Genomic DNA, 18,236 nt, shown 5'->3' with positions numbered 1-18,236 from the left:
GTCCAACTATTTTCCATTCAAGGCCTCCTGCAGGTTCAATATCTAGCTAGTCAAGGGCACTTGGGACCCAAGACAGTGCTTCCTCCTCCACTTTTCCTCACTGACCTCTCTGTCCCTATGTGGAAGGCACTGATACTGCCCTTCCAGTCCAGGTGGCTCTTGAGATACATATGTAAGACTCTTGGCACTCATTTTAGCTTGTACATCACTGGTAGAGCAAGCACAGCAACCTCAAAGGCAGTTCTCAAAGAAAGTGATTCCTTACACATTCATTTGTTCTCATTTTTGAACTCTCTATCTCTGTTGTATCTTCCACAATTTCTGCCTGATTTGGCCCACTTATTCCATATTCCTCTGTGTCTCCAGCATCCCTTCAAATGGGTGGCCTTGGCCTCATACCCAGATGCACCCATGTCAGGAGCCAAAGAACAAGAATAGTTACACCTGGATTCAGCATTTTTTTATTCTTACTCTACCCCCAATTTTGTGGCTGGCTTTCTTAAGGGGAAAACCACACATCTACTAGAATTCTTGTCCTTAAAAGTATAATAATGAACCCCCAGTATAGTAGGTACAGAATGAATGTAAGTACACAAGGAGTTTAGGTTATAAATGACTAGAGGCATGTCTTGGTGAAGAAAGAACATATATACATACTAGTAATCAAAAAGTGAAACTCTCTAGATGAAATTTCTGACTGATACTTCCCATAGGCAGATGCCTTCTTTTCCGCCCTCTAACCCCACAACATAATCTGTTCAATGACAAAAATGATTCTGACTTATTTCCTGCTCTTAACTTTCCCTTCAAACAAAGCCAGAAGTAATTTAAAGTCACACGAAGGAGCTGAATTCATATGTGCTTTTGTATCTCTGTGGGCCGCTTTTCCACCCCTATATTTGGGAATTTATAGCTTATTAATGTCTCTCAGCTGACAGATCATTTTCATGAGGTGTAGAAGAAAACTTCTGAGCTATGGAACAAGAACTGGATTTGGCTCTGTGGTTCTCTAAAAGGAAACGGAAAGGACAGAAGTGGTTAAATAATATTCAGTCCTCCTCCCCCCCAACTAAATAATAAATTTGTTTTTTTTTCTTTTATCTCAGCCATTCCTTGGCCTCATATTGTTTGCCCTGGCCTGTGCAGTGGGGTTTGTAACACATTACATGCTTCCTCAGCTCAGAAAACATCATCCATGGATGTGGATTTCACACCCTATTCTTAAAAACAAAGAGTATCATCAACGGGAAGTGAAAGGTGAGTCATGTCTTGCTTCTCCTAAGGATGCCATGCTCACCTGACAGGTTTGCTGCAAGCCAAGGAATGAATGGTTTTACTATCCTGTCCCCAGATATTCTGGTCAAACTTAAGAAGGCTTCAAGTGTGATGAGATGGAGTTTCTTCTTTAAAATATTAATTTGTGCGTTGGGACTTGGATAGAAGGCATTTAAAAAGCCATCCATTCCATTCATATGTAACTTGGAGAATAGGCTTTGTCTGAAAGGTGTGTTTGGGAACATGTTGTAGTTCCAGAAGCTTTCTATTCTGCTGTCTTTCCATTCTCTAGAGACAGATTGCAACAGGGGAAACAGGCTATATACCTTCTGTGTCCATGGGCTCAAGTTTCTTGGGCTGCTTTTCCCAACACCTGGAATAAGCAAGATTAATTTGTCAGTGTTCATGGCCAGGTTGTTGTCACGTAAAAGGAAAATCTTTGTGAAAGTTCCAAATTAAGATCTAGCATAGGATGGAGAACTTTCAGAATTGCCCTGAAAACTGAAATAATAGCAATAGGTATACCTGGTAGAAGTAGGGATCCTGTTAGTTTTCAAAATGCTTTTACCTCTAATCTCATCTGATCCTCATAACTCTATGAAGTAAGCAGTTCTGTTATTATCATCATTTCTATCTTATGGATGAGGAATCTGAGGTACAGAGAAGTTATGTGTCTACAGCTGCTTAACCAGTTAATAGTAGAGCAGGCTCAGAAAGTAATGTCTCTTTTAAAACATTTCACCTACTGTGATTCAGATTTTTAAATAAGTTCTTTGGTAAGCTCTACAGTGAGTATAGAAAGCTAAGTGGAGGAATGGATAGTGTCAGGCCTGGAGCCAGTAAAACTCAGCTTCCTGAATTCAAATATTCATATTCACAAAATACTGACCTCAGATACTTTCTAGCTGTGTGCCCTAGGCAAGTCACTTAATCTTGTTTGCCTCATTTTCTTCATCTGTAAAATGAGTTGGAGAAGGAAATGGCAAACCACACCGGGATCTTTGCCAAGAAAATGCCAAATAGGGTCACGAAGACAATACTGAAAAATGACTGAACAACAGAACTCTATATCATCTATACTCTGTGGATCATGGGATCATAGGATTTAAGGGAGTTGAGATTCTACTTCACTAAGCCAATAACAAGAAGAAGTACCTCAATTTTCCCACCTATAAAATGGTGATGATAATAACACCTACCTCTCAGGATTGTTGTGAGGAGCAAACTAGATGCTATTTGTAAAAAAAAAACACTTTGCAAACCTTAAATAAAATAGTTATCTAGATCAAATAGGTACCTTTCACAAGAGGCAGCCATAAGAAATAAAATAGAGAAGTTCAGTTTCATAAACTTGAAGTGCTTTTGCATAAACAAAATCAACATGAAAAATATCCACATAAAATGACTTTGATAAGGCTCCACCATCCAAGATGTATAGGAAGCCAAAACAAATATTTAATACCATTCCTCAATGGACATATATATATATATGTGTGTGTGTGTGTGTGTGTGTGTGTGTGTGTGTGTGTGTGTGTATATACATACATATATATATATATTCAAAGGATGTAAATAAACTTCTCAGAAGAATTGCATACTCTTGACAACAATATGAAAGATTACTCCAAATGACTAATAATAAGAAAAATGCAAAACAAAACTACTCTTTATTTTATAGCCAACAATACGACAGTAGATGGAAATGATCAGTATTGGAGTGACTATGGAAAGGTTGCACTCATATATTTCCAGGCGGACTTTGGAATAATCCAACCTTTCAAGATAGCAATTTGGAATTATGCTAAAAATTTAAGTGATGCAACCATATTGCTTGGTCCAGAGATCCTGGTGCTAGGTGTGTACCCCGAAAAAGCCAAGACAAAAAGAAAGGTCCCGCATACACTAAAATATTCACAGAATTATTTTTTTTAATCAGCAAAGAACTAAAGAAAGAACATATTATACAAATGTAATGGAATATTATTGCACTATAAGAAATTATGAATATAAATAATTCAGAAAAAACATGAGGAATGGTACAGAATGAATGTTATGGTTATGAATAATCATAACCAAGAATACAATATGTATAATGAATAAAATGTAATGAATACAACATGGTGTAAATGGAAAGAAAAAGAACAAAACTGAATGATGTGTAATTCTGCCTGCTGAGCTTGGTTCTGGAGAAGAATGAGAAAACACACCTCTCTCCCTTCTTTGCAGAGGTGGGAGTGTGGGGGGCTACTTGTATGAATTGTTGCACATTGCCTGGCTTGGTTAATATGTTGGTTAGTTTGGTCAAAAAGACCCCTGTTATTAATTTCAAAGGATGAATGACTCTCTGGATATGGAAGGAAAGTAAAGGTGCTAGAAAATTAAAAGATAATAATAAAGTAAAAAACAACCTTAGAGCACTAGAGAAGTGAGATGTTTTTATAGAAGGTGTGAGGCACAGCACCATTTATCACCAGCGTGTTTGGACCCAGTCAAGTGGAATGAGAGGAAGGATAAAAATAGAAGAGCTGGTAGAGGGAAGTACATACAGCACCAGAAGAGAAGAGGAAAATCAAAGTAACTGGGCAGGAAATGAGAGCATTTCTTTCAGACGGTAACTGTTTGAAAAGGATTTGAAAAGGGTTTGAAAAGGAGCCAGAGGAACAAATGAATTGAAGGAAGTAGGAAGTTCATTGAGTATGTAGCTACTGTCACATCCGAAAGAAAAAAGATACATCATAGCCTATTTGAGGAAAAGTCTTTTTTCCATACAACCAGAAGTGCCCTGCCTAAATACTAACTGGTTCCTACTGTTTCCATTTCAACAATTTAACTCCTTCTCTGTTTATGGGAAATCAGGAAGATATCAAGATGATTCAGTGGTTAGAGTGCTGGACTTGGAATCAGGAAGACCTGAGTTCAAATCCTGCCTCAGACACTTACTAATTGTGTGACCCTGGGCGAGTCACTTGACTTCTATTTGCCTCAGTTTCCTCATCTGTAAAAAGGGGGTGATAAAAGTGCCTGCCTTCCAGGATTGTTATGAGGAGCAAATAAGAAAGTACTTGTAAAACACTTAGCACAGTGCCTAGCACATAGTAGATGCTACATAAATGTTAACTGTTATTTTCATTTAATCTCTCTCAGCCTCAATTGCCTAATCTGTAAACTAGTAATAATCATATCACCCATATGAAAGGGTTGTTATATAGATTAACTAAGATAACATATGTAAAACACTCTGTAAATTCTAAAAAGCTTTATAAATGTGAATTATTATTATTACTTCCATATATCAATGGATTATTTATCTCCTCAATATGGGTACTTACACCTTTCACTAGTGGAGATCACAACTTATACATGCCTATCCTCCCATAAATCCTCCATAGTGGGTACACCTAACTGCCCTAAGAGCCTTCCTCTAGCTCTCTTAATAATTTTCTTACCTTGGGAAATATACTTTTAAAATCTTTTAATGGATGTTTTGTTTCTTGGCATTTCTTATTTGATCTTTTCTTCATATGGAAGTGGGTAGCAGAGATTTGGGTCATTTGCTTTGCTGGGCTGATTTTGAGTTTTTCTCCTCCTCTTAGGCATCTTGCCTGAGGTGTATGGTGGGAGTTGGACAATGGTTGTTGACAGTCTAGAGAAGAGATTGAAATACATTGGGCTGCCTTTGGATGTCTTTGATTAAATTGAGTTTAGAATTAGATTAGAATTAGCTAATGTTCCTTTGCACCTCAACTCTTGACGTTCACCTCATTCTTAGTATAGAAAAGTTGTATGGTTTAGAAGAAAGAATGCTAGGCTTGGAAGAGGAAAAGGTCCTAGACTAAAACCTTGGCTCTGTTATTTATACCCTATATAGCCTTGAGGTTCTCAGAATTTCAGTTTCCTGACCAGGAAAATGAGGAAGGTGGATAGATGATCTCTAAGGTAACTTCTAACTCTACAGATTGTTATCCATTGTTTCAAGATTCAAATGCACATATGTCTGTGTGAACATTTTGTTGATGGCACCTGTGCGGTACAGCCTTAGAAAAGTCTGGAGACCTGTGCAGACTTATGAATCTGGGCTAAAATAAAGATTGGTTTTGCATGAATAATGTACTTTTTCAGGCATCTAGGTGGTACAGTAGATAAAATGTTGGGCCTGAATTCAGAAGACTTTATCTTCATGAGTTCAAATCTGGCCTCAGACATTTACCAGCTGTGTGACCCTGGGCAAGTCACTTAACCCTGTTTGCCTCAGTTTCCTTATCTGTAAAATGAACTGGAGAAGGAAATGACAAATCACTCAATATCTTTGCCAAGAAAACATCAAATGAGGTCACAAAGAGTCAGACACAACTGAAAAATGACTGAAGAACAATGCATTACTCTCTTTTTTCTGCTTATTAATATTTTATTTTTTCCAATTACATATAAAAATCTTTTTTACCATTCATTTTTGTAAGATTTTGAGTTCCAAATTTTTCTCCTTCTCTTTCTTCCCTCCTCCCCTCCCCAAAACAAGCAATCTTATATAGGTTATAGATGTACAATCATGCTAAACATATTTCCACATTAGTCATGTCATGAAAGAAGAATCAGAACAAAAGCGAAAAATCACAAGAAAGAAAAAACAAAAAACCAGAAAAAGTGAAAATAGTATGCTTTGATGTGCATTCAGACTCCATAGTTCTTTCTCTGGATGTGATTAGCATTTTCCATCATTAGTCATTTGGAATTGTCTTGGATTATTGTTTTGCTAAGAAGAGCTAAGTCTGTTATACTTGATCATTGCACAATGTTGCTGCTACTGTGTACAACGTTCTCCTGGTTCTGTTCACTTCACTCAGCATCAGTTCGTGTAAGTCTTTCTAGGTTTTTCTGAAATCCCCCTGCTCATCCTTTCTTATAGAAAAACAGTATTCCATTACATTCATATACCACAATTTTTTAGCCATTCTCCAATTGATGGACATCCCTTTAGTTTCTAATTCTTTGCCACCACAAAAAGAGCTGCTGTAAATATTTTGTGCATGTGAGTCCTTTTTACCTTTTTTATGATCTCTTTAGGATACAGACCTAGTAGTGGTATTGCTGAAACAAAGGGTATGCATAGTTCCAAACTTCTCTCCAGAATGGTTAGATCAGTTCACAACTTCACCAACAATGCATTAGTGTGCCAGTTTTCCCACATCTTCTCGAATGTTTGTCATTTTCCCTTTTTGTCAGATTAGCCAATCTGATAAGTGTAAGGTGGTACCTCAAAGGTTTTGATTGGCATTTCTCTAATCAATAGTGATTTAGGGCATTTTTTCATGTGGTTATAAATAACTTTAATTTCTTCATCTGAAAACTGCCTGTTAACATCCTTTTACCATTTATTAATTGGGAAATGACTTGTATTCTTATAAATTTGACTCAGTTCTCTCTATATTTTAGAAATCAGTTATTTATCAGAAATATTTGTTGTAAAGATTGTTTCCCAGCTTTCTGCTTTCCTTCTAATCTTGGTTGCATTGGTTTTATTTCTGCAAAAGTCTTTTAATTTAATGCAATCAAAAGTATCTATTTTACATTTCGTGATGCTCTCTATCTCTTGTTTGGTCATAAATTCTTCCCTTCTCCTTAAATCTGACAGATAAACTATTCCTTGCTCTCTTAATTTGCTTATGGTATCATTCCTTATGTCATGTATCCATTTCAACTTTATCTTAATATAGGGTGTGAGATGTTGGTCTATGCCTAGTTTCTGCCATACCATTTTCCAGTTTTCCCAGCAGTTTTTTTTTTTCAAATAGTGAGTTCTTATCCCAGAATCTAGATTTGGGTTTATCAAACAGTAGACTACTATATCATTTACTACTGTGTCTTGTGTACCTAATCTATTTCACTGATACACCACTCTATTTCTTAGCCAGTACCAAATAGTTTTGATGATTGCTGCTTTATAATATAGTTTTAGATCTGCTACAGTGAGGCTACCTTCTTTTGCATCATTTTTCATTAATTCCCTTGATATTCTTGATCTTTTGTTCTTCCAGATGAACTTTATTATTTTTTCTAGCTCTATAAAATAATTTTTGGTAGTTTGATTGGCATGGCACTGAATAAGTACATTAATTTAAGCAGAATTGTTATTTTTGTATTATCTTGGCCTATTCATGAGAAATTGATATTTTTCCAGTTGTTTAGATCTGTCTTTATTTGTGTGAAAAGTATTTTGTAATTGTGTTCGTATAGGTCCTGGGTTTGTTTTGGCAGATAGCCTCCCAAGTATTTTGTATTGTCTACAATTATTTTAAATGGAATTTCTCTTTCTATCTCTTACTACTGGGCCTTGTTGGTTACATTGAGAAATGCTGATGATTTGTGTGGGTTTATTTTATAACCTGAGACTTTGCTAAAGTTGTTCATTGTTTCAAGTAGTTTTTTAGTTGATTCTCTAGAATTCTCTAAGTATATCATCATATCATCTGCAAAGAGGAATAGTTTTGTTTCTTCGTTGTCTATGCTAATTCCTTCAGTTTCTTTTTCTTCTCTTCTTTCTAAAGCTAGCATTTCTAGTAGATTATTGAATAATAGTGGTGATAATAGGCATTCTTGTTTCACTCCTGATCTTACTGAGAATGCTTCTAGCTTTTTCCCATTACATAAAGTGCTTGCTGATGATTTTAGATAGATACTGTTTATCATTTTAAGGAAAACTCCATTTATTTCTATGCTCTCTAGTGTTTTTATTAGGAATGGGTGCTGTATTTTGCCAAAATCTTTTTCTGCATCTGTTGAGATAATCATATGTTTTCTGTTGGTTTTATTATTGATATGGTCAATTATGCTGATAGTTTTCCTCCTGGGGTACAGGGGGCACTGTCCCAAGCTTCTTATTCTAGGGACCAGGGGCCTGGTCACTGGCTTTCCATGCCAGGGCCTCAGGTGCTTAGGGCTTGCCCACTGTACTGGGTGGCCCGGCTTAGTCGCACCTGTTGGGCCAGGGTTCTGGGGCTCACAATTTGCCTTCTGTAATGGGGCTGGAGGCCTCACAGCTGGCCTGCTGAGCCAGAATCAAGGGGCCTCAGTTGGTGATCTGTGCTGTGGCTAAGAGCTTCCCACTGGCTTGCCCACAGACAGTCTGCATTGGGCGGCACTCCCGTTTTACCCAAGTGAGACACACCTTTCCTGAAGTTATTCTAAGTTATATTAAGCTGGAAAACTGTTTCACTCCATCTTTTTGTGGGTTCTACAACCCCAGTATCCATTTGCAGACTTGATTTAACTTTTTTTCTGAGTGAAACTGGGAAGAGCTCAGGAAACTTCCTGGTTTCTCTCTTGGCCATATTTTTCTCTTAATTCCCAACATTATCATTTTACAAAAAGCCTCCAATCTGGCCCAGTGTGGTAAACTTAACAAATCAGACAGATAACTCCAAACAGGGTTATGTTCAGGTTCAATACTTTGGAACTACACAGATTCAACTATATTAATTCTGCAATGTTCAGAACCTATTTCTACAGTTTGGTCATTTTCCATGTCCCATACTCCTCCTCCTCCCCTTCCTCACCTTGATTTCTTGCTCTTTTTTTTAAGTGTTTTATTGGAATCCCTTCAAGAGTTATCTAGTTGAAATTCAATCCAGTTAACCATAGTTTAACAGGAAGGCTATACTAAAATAATCTATAAATTTCCTCATAGAATTGAGGAATATTGAAACTTAGAAATTATCTGGTCTAATCCCCATTTATTTTACATCTAGGGAAATTGAGACCCAGAGAGGTTTAAGTGACTTTTCTGAAACCATGCAGCTAGCCAGGAGCAAAGCTTGGACATGACCTCAGCCTACTTCTGGAGTGTCCTTTTCACTCTTTTCACTCAATATAGGCAAGGCCTGTACACACCTCAATTTGAACCAGTGAGAGTGAGGAGTGGAGCAAGCTGAGGTCAGGTCTACTAGATAGAACTGAGGTCAGTTATCTACTAGATAACTATGCCTACCTCAGTTTTCCCTATAAGAATACAAATTCCTTGTGAGTAGGATCTGTCTTGCTTGTATTTATATCACCAGTTCTTAACCCAAGTTTGAATATGTAATAGGTGCTTAATAAATCTATCTATCTACCATCTATCTCTATCACTATTCACTACCCATGTTGCCTTTCAGTAGATATACATATATTGGTTTGTCCTTGCTGGTGAATGATTACCAGAACTGCCCATACACTGCCTATAGCAAACTAATGATCCTTAGCAATATGAGAATTGTGCCCAACATGCTTTTTCTTACAAAATCTCAATTTCCTAGAGGTTGATAGAGATATAGTGAAGAGCAGAACTAGATCTTGAAAATCTAGCCTTACAAGTTTGCTTTAATATGTGTGTGTATCTCCATCCCTTAATTCTAGGAGTTTTCCAAGGTTCTGCCCTTGTCTCTCTTGTCTACACTTCCTCTCTTGGTGAATTAATCTACTCCTACAGCTTTATCTATCACCTCTATAACTGAATACCAAAATCTATACCTCCAACCTTAACCTTAACCTGCCTCATGAGCTACAGACTAGCACTTTCATATGTCTGATAGATACAATATCTGTGCATGTTGTTTGCTTCTCTGCCCTTCCCTCCCTTTCTAGTGTAATAGCGCTCGAGCTAGAAGAGACCTCAGAAACCATCTATTTCAACTCTCTCATTTTGCAGATGAGGAAACTAAGGTCTGTGGATGTTAAGCAAGTTGCCCGAGGTCACATAGGGTAGTAAACAACAGGGATGGAATTTGAACCCAAGTCTATTCTCTCTGTGTCTCTGTGTCTGTCTTTCTGTCTCATCTCTATCTTTGTCTGTGATTATGTCTCTGTGTCACTATCTCTGTCTGTCTGTCTCTTCTTCTGTGTCTCATTTTCTGTCTCTGCATCTCTCCCCCCACCTTCCCCCCTGCAATGGAAATAGTTTCAAACAGAAATACTCACAGTTATGATTCTATAGCAACATTTACAAGCACCATCAACTGAAGAGCCACTTGACTGCTGCTTTTCCTGTGCAGTCTAGTAACATGTAATATTTTAATACTAAAATTAGTCATTTTAATTTGCAAGTGGCCAGTAGGAAAACCACTCGTGGCTTAAGAGGCACAGTTTAAGTTTAAAATCTAGGGTCCTTCTTCCATCATGACCAGTCCAATATCCTCTGGAATTCACTTTCTCTGCCTTGCTTTTGTTATCTAGCTGTGATGGTTATGGGTAAATAGATGTCAGCTTACCTTGGTGAGGAAAGGTTCTAGCCATTATACTTTGTACTGTAGTAGACTGAAACAGAGATTTCTGGCAGATATTTCTGATGAGACAATCAAAGCTTTCTCCTACTTCCATGGCCCCGATAGACCCTGTCTTCTCAGACTCAAATTATTTGGAAATGAAGCCCAAAACTATACTACAAGAGACAGTCAGCAATACTGTATAAGTATTGTACAATACAGTAGAATACTGTACAAAAAGCATAATAACACAAAGTTGAAAATAACTTTGAAGAGATCTGGATTTTAGAGATTATTCAGAGAGAAAACTCTTCTAGCAAGTCTGCCTTCTGAAATCTCAGTCAGCTAGTCATCTGTGTCCTATCAGCAAAATGTCAGTGATAATTCTACACTACAGGGGGGAAGGCACTGCCCCTCACATACGTCATACACCCTGTCATTTCATCATATTGACTGATGATCTGATCATTGGTTCCCTTGATCACACCCACCCTTCCTCCCCTACACTAAAAATAATCAATCAATCAATAAATAAACATTTATCTAATATCTGCTATGTGCCAGCCACTGTGCTAAGTGCAGGGGATATAAAAAGAGGTAAAAGACAGTCCCTGCCCTCAAGGAGCTTATAATCTAATGGGAGAGACAACATAGAAGCAAATATATACAAAAGAAGCTATGTATAGGATAAATGGGAGATAATTAATAGAGGGAAAGCAAGGCATCCCATAGAAGGTGTGATTTTAGTTGGGACTTAAAGAAAGGCAGGGAGGTCCTTAGCCTGAGTAGAAGAGGGAGGGCATTTAAGGAATGGGGGATAGCCAAAAAAAATGCTCAGAGCTGAATGATGTAGTGTCTTACTTTTGGAATAGCCAGGAATAGCCAGCATGTCAATGGATTGAAGAGTAGGTGTAGGGGATTAAGGTGTAAGAAGACTGGAAAGGCAGAAGGCAACTGGTTTACTTCCCCTTCTGTGTCCTTTTGTCGTTGTTGTTGTTGTTACCGTTTTTTGTCTTACTTTTTTATTTTTCAATTTTATTGGTACCTTATGTTTTAGTTTTCACACTACCTATGTTTTCTCTTTCTATTTCCCACCCAAAGAACCATCCCTTAAAACAAAGAATAAAATGATTTTTAAAAACCCTGTTCTTCAAAACAAACCAATTCATCAACCAATTCCTACATTAGAGGCAGTGCCCCACCCCCATATCCCTCCTACCTACTTTTTGATAAATATACTTCAGTGTAGTGTGATATCACAACACCATGCCTTTTTGAATGTAAAAATATGATACAATAGACCAAAAATAAATAATCAACCCACTCCCCACTGAATCCTAAGAAAGTAAATTAAAGCATGTATCATTTTTGCTAGATCAGCACTTTACCTGCCTGACCAGTATTTTTTTAGCCTTTAGGCATTTGCCTCCCTGTTTATTTAAAAGGCTGACTCAAGGGAGAAATAAACCAATACTTATAGCTTAGGCTAGAACAATGGGCCAAATCCAATAAGTTGAAATTTAATAATGATATATGTAAAGTCCTTTACTTGAGTTAAAAAAAAATCAACTACACAAATACAAAAAGGGGAGAGGTCTAGCTAGATTACAATTCTAGGGGGAAAATACTGGTGGTTTTGGTGGATTGCAGTCTCAAGATAAGTCAACAGTATAACATGGCAGTCAAAAAACCTAATACGATCTTGGGCTGCATTAACGAAGCATAATGCCAAGAATGAGAGCTGTTAAAGACCTACTGTCCATTCTGGTCAGACAGCATCTACAGTTTCCTGTTCAGTTTGATGAGGTACCACTACATCATTATTTCCTATTTATCCTGTGTATGGCTTGCTTTGTATATATTTATTTGCATGTTGTCTCCTCCATTAGATTGTAAGATATGTGAGGGCAAGGACTTTCTTTTGCCACTTTTTGTATCCCCGGTGATTAGCACAGTGCCAGGGACATAATAGGTGCTTAATAAACAAACATAGACTGATTGATTATGTTTTAAATACTTGAAGACTGTTAATGTTTCTTTTCTCCAGGCTAAATATCCCCAGTAAATTCAATGGTTAAATGAAGTCAAACCTCAGACATTCAAGTTCCTTAATTGTTCTGGTTTCTCTCTTCTGAACTTGCTCCTGCTGGTGCTGATATGTGTGTGCACTTGCAGGTGACAGCTGACAATAAAATCTATTTTAGTTAGAAAATAAATTTTATAGGCATGATCATTTTGGAAAGCCATTCTCATGTTCACATGTACCCATTTTTTAAAAAGTATATTGGGGGAGGGGGTAAAAGTGGTCAGTATATTAGTATAGTGGAAAGAGCACTGGCTCTGGACTGTCCAATCCCACCTCAACACTTATTAACAGGATGAAATTGGGCAAGTCACTCAACCTTCCTTGGCCTCAGTTTTTTCATCTGTAAAAAGTAGATGACCTCTCAGTACTCTTCTAGCTCTAGTCTGATGATCCTAGGTGGATATAGATAAACACGTATGTGTATTACTTATGTGTGTGAGAGAGAATTGAAGTAGAGAATCATCCAAAGCACAATGGAGGGGTATATGGTGAATGTGATTAGTCTGCAAGGCATCAAAAACAAAGACTTCTGCAGAAAAGGAGTGTAAAGGACGTTGTTAGAGAAATCTGCAATTGAAAGGTAGATGAGTGGGGAAAGGAAAGGATTGCCAATGTTCTCCACTGGTGTCTCTACAAGAACATGAGGAAGGTTCCTAGTACATGTGGTGGTCACATGTGATGAGCTTGTGGAAGGACATGGATAGGAGTTTCGTAGGACAAGCAGACACAGATGAGTTCTGATTTACATATTTGGAAGGAATACCCAAATTTATGAACTGCTTGATTATATAGATATTATATAGAGAGAGATATACATGTAGAGAGATATAGATATATATACACACATGCATGTACATATATGTATGTGTATATATGTATATACATACATATGTGTTTATGTGTGTATGCTTATGCCTATATGTATATATGTATTGTATAATTTTATGTATTTATATTCTATTCTGAATTATAATTTTTGTATATTTTCTACCTCTAAGAATACCTACTTCTTGAAAGCAGTGATTATATTTGATTGATTTTTGGGGGGGGGGCAATGGGGTTAAGTGACTTGCCCAGGGTCACACAGCTAATACATGTTATGTGTCTGAGGCTGGATTTGAACTCAGCTCCTCCTGAATCCAGGGCCGGTGCTGTATCCACTGCACCAATTTGATTGGTTTTTGTATCTGCCTCTACCACTTAGCACCAATGTCTTATGCAGCATGATTTCTTAATAAATATTTGTAATTGAATGAACGAATGAAAGAAAAATTTAAAAAACATTTTCCAATGTAGTACTTTTCTGGCACCACTTTACCAACTCCCACTCCCAGTGGCAGGTTGGAATACTAAGAGTACAGCTATTACTTCTTCCCTCATGATCCTAGAAGTAACCCTGAGGAATTGAGGAGTTGAAGCAACTAGGTGGCATGGTAGATAGTGGGCTGGGCCAACAATCAGGAAGACCTGAGTTCAAATCCAGCCTCAGATATTACCTGTGTGACCCTGAGCAAATCACTTAATCTCTGCTTACCCCAGTTTCCTCAACTACAAAATGGAGATAATTATAGCATCTACTTCCCAGGGTAATTGTAAGGATCAAATGCGATAAATTTGTTAAATGATCAACAGATAGTAGGCGCTTAATGTATGCTTGTTTCTTTCCTTCCTTCTAGCATTGCCACTGAAAAGCCCCTATCTGTGCTCCCTGATGATTATCAACTTTTAAGAATGAATATTTACTCATGTAGTATGATAAGAAAAGTTGTACAAAAACATCCCCCCCCAAGCTCTGTAGCACATTCTCCCACAAATACACATAAGTCTATGGGAAAAGTGGGTTCAATCTTGAAGTATGAAGATGGTAAATCACATGTGTTGCATGCATATGTATCAAAGGGGTAACCTATAGCTCCAAGTTACCGGAAGTCTTTTTCTCCCTTTGTTGAGTCTTCATTAAGTTACTCTTCAATAAAGTCCTATACTGGGTTCTCTCTTGTAGAGTCCTGAAGCTGCTTGTCTGTTCTTGGTGAATATCTCATCTCCCAGCTAGATGCATTGTCTCCTACTGGTCCAATCTCTCTGAGGACATGTCAGTGGGTAGGGTAGGGTAACATTCCCTCTGGGTTCAATCTCCCCTTCTTTGCTGCATCTCTCCAGGAGAAATGCAAGGGTCTGCCTCCTGCAGTTGCTTCTGAGCCTGGAAACTCTTGAAGATTAACTATTTCATTGTTAATCTTCCGGTATCTGAACCATCTTACTCTATCATCCATTGCTACCCAGGACAAGTCTGATTCTCTTTAACCAATCACAAAACTTCTTTGGTGGCTCTTCTGTTTTCATCCAATCATGAAGGCATTTCATTCCTCTCAAAGAGATGAAGAACTTATTCAATGTAGTTTATACTTCTGATTGATTGACTCAACTAAGAAGTTAGGGATCTCTGTGTTTATATCAATTGGAGTGGGTCTTTGGTCCTCATATTAAGTCTATTTTCATCATTTATTTTTATACCACATTCATTTCTCCTTAATGCCTCAGTCCCTATTGAAACTTACATTGTAAAAAGAAAAACATTTCAAGGTCAATCAACATGGCAACCATATATATTTAAGAAGGTAGATCTCCATCTCCCTACTGAAAGAAGGGAGATTACTTATTACAATTCATCAGAGTTCAACTCTATATTAGTGTTGTTATTGTTTACATTGTTTTAGTCATTCTGTAGATAATCTATCTATATACCTATTATTAATATGTATATCTTAGCAATGCTTTTTCACTCTACATCGTTTCATACAAATATTTCTATTTCTCTGGATTCTTCATATGCATCATTTGATATAGTGCAGTGATATTTCATGATATTCATAATCTACAGATTGTTCAGCCATTACCAACTTTGTTTCAGGTTGTTTGCTTCCACAGCATTGATATGAATATTTGATTAAGAGGACCTCTAACATTATTCTTGGGTTAACCAAGTTAAGAAAATAAACTTACCTTTTTTAAATTCAGTTTTTGAACTCACTCTTCTAAACTCAGTAATTTATTTTCTAAGTTAACTTCATAATTCCATATTATGGAGTTAAATTGCCTATACAAATTTAGAACATCTTATTTATATGTAAGCTGGCATGGGCTCTATCAACATGCCTTTTACTGTGTATATTTCCATTTGTAACTTAATTCAGCCTTGCAGATAAATATTCATATACTAGCTCAACATAAAACTCAACAATCTGCCAAAGACTTTACTGGTCTTTCCACACATCTTAATACGTGACTTCTAGATAGAGCCTCAAGGTTTGCAAAGCACTTTATACTACTACATTTAATCTTCACAACAACCCTGAAAGACAGGTATTATGGGCATTATTATCCTCCTTTTACAGATGAGGAAATGGAGGTTTAATGAAAATAAGTGTCTTGTCTGTGGTCACATAGCTAGGAAAAAATCAGTGGTGAGATTTGAATGTAGATCTTCTTGACTATGGGGCAGTCTGAAATTTCCAGTGCCATGCTTCCTTTCTTATCCTGTTTAAACAGCATAGATAGAAATATAATTATATATAATTTATTATGTATAGTATATGTTATTTAGTATATATTAATATTTATGTTATCACATATTGTATATATAATAAAATATGCATATATCATTTATATATTATATAATATTGTATACCTATATTATACAACAGATGCATGTACAATTATACATATACACTTTATGCACATACATACATACATACATACATACATACATTTTACTGAATGCTAGTGTCTTTCTAGAGACTTGGACTTCCACAAGCCACTTATAATGTATTCCTATCAATTTTTTATCACCTTCAATATCCATAAACACTTAGGCTTTTTCTTCTTAACTGTCCTTTTCTATTTTTGGTAGAAAGAGCATTGGCTAAGAATTAAAGAACCTGGCTTCTAGTCATGTCTCTGTCAACTCATATGGCTGCTCTATGTCTAATTTTCTTTATCCATAAAGGGTGGTGGTCTTGCTACTTGCCTCTTAAGGTTACCATAAAGATTTAATCGAATGAAATAATTATGAAAGTGCTTGGGAAGACTTAAAGGTCTATAGAAATTCAAGATATCATTACAGGAACTTTCTGACTCCCAAACACCTGATGGATCAATGTCTCGTACATTTGAAAGAGCAGTCAGCACTGTGCTCCTGGCTTGGGTAGATTCACTTCACATTAAATGATTGCAGGGGGTAAAGGGAGGAAGGCAAATTCTGAGAGAAGGGGAAAAGAATTTGGTTTAAGTTCCAAATTGGATTTTATTTTACCATAGAAACAATTTTATAAATGGTGACTAGGTTTCAGTTAGTCTTCAAAGGCCCATATAACCCCTAAATATGCATATGGCCTGTTAGTTATGGATATCCTTCTGCTTGCCTTTTTTTGGTGGGGGGTAATAATGAAATACAAGATTTTTTTTTTCCTATGCCTTTGATATTCTCCAGTCTTTCATATACCTTCAGAATCAATCCCTCAGTGGCCTTAAAGTTGTACTGCTTCCAAGACAGACTTGTTCTACATATACTTCATCTAGTCCAGCTGCTTTTCCCATATTTCTTTTTTGGAGCACTTTCTCAGGTAGCACATCTGGGACTGTGATATTAGATGCCAAATGTGGAGGGCCCACTGTCTTTGATGGTGAAAATATTTTTTTTAAAAAATCTTTACAAATCTTTTCTATCTTTCTTCTGTTTGTTGTCTTCTTCCCAGGTTCATCCTTAAATGCCCTAGGAGGACTTTGCTTAGTTGAGGCTCTCACCAAACTTTGTTTAAGCTTAGTTTTCCCTCTAGTGCTTGTCCTGGTTTACAAGGTGATACTGCTTGTATTGTTCCATCACTCTTCTTCATAGGCTATTACAAATGAGTTTATTTTCTAAACTTTTGTTGCCCTTGACTGCCATATCACTGCTCTTGGCAAGCAAACCAAGTTATTTGCTAGCTAAAGCAATTTCTGGGCTCTTTGGGGCCCATTATGACAATTGACTTACGTTGAATAAACTTTTATGGGAAATTGTTATAAATACTGTTGGTGACTGGGAGCCTAACCACCATTTATGACATTGTTTCTATGGAAACATGTGTTTTAAGTTCCAATTAGCTTACAGAACTTTTAAAAAACAAAACATATTTGTAAGTTGGAAACTCTGTGGATTATTATTATGACCGCCATCATCAGTCCCATCTCCACGTCACCTTATTTTCTGCTCATTCACCTTCCTCTTGCTCATCCCCCCACCGTCTTTGTAGATTCTAACTCTAGTCTAATCTCCTTCTAACCCAGTGGGAAATTTTTGTGTCAGTACCAAAATAGGCATAGCAAAAGGGTATAGCCTGCAAAGCTAGGTTTGTGATAAGATAGAAAAAAAAAAGCTAGATCCAGTTACCTCAGCTAAAAGGGAACTGGGGGAAAAGACAAATATCTTGTGTTGATATCATGTAGCAGCAAAAAGAAGCAAGCTAAGAGATAAGGCTTACCAGAAAGCTGCCACCTTCACCACACATTGGCTCTCTGATAAGCCACAGGGTAGATTTAGATAGATGATAAATAGAAAGATAGATAGATAGATAGATAGATAGATAGATAGATAGATAGATAGA

The 18,236-nt window shown here is 36.9% G+C and overlaps 1 protein-coding gene across 1 annotated transcript in view; it reads left to right on the top strand.

The window, feature by feature from the left end:
* The window catches only part of LOC114049980 (pecanex-like protein 2), a 369,169-nt gene that overhangs the window by 163,649 nt on the left and 187,284 nt on the right, over positions 1 to 18,236 (top strand). Inside the window, exon 19 of the mRNA XM_027871475.1 lies at positions 1,107 to 1,257. Within this exon, the coding sequence (XP_027727276.1) occupies positions 1,107 to 1,257 (151 nt within the window). The remainder of the gene's footprint in view (positions 1 to 1,106; positions 1,258 to 18,236) is intronic.

This window comes from Vombatus ursinus, unplaced genomic scaffold (genome assembly GCF_900497805.2).
Source record: "Vombatus ursinus unplaced genomic scaffold, bare-nosed wombat genome assembly UNPS02014798.1, whole genome shotgun sequence".
NCBI classification, from domain to species: Eukaryota; Metazoa; Chordata; class Mammalia; order Diprotodontia; family Vombatidae; genus Vombatus; species Vombatus ursinus.
This window is presented reverse-complemented; position numbering and strand designations above follow the sequence as displayed.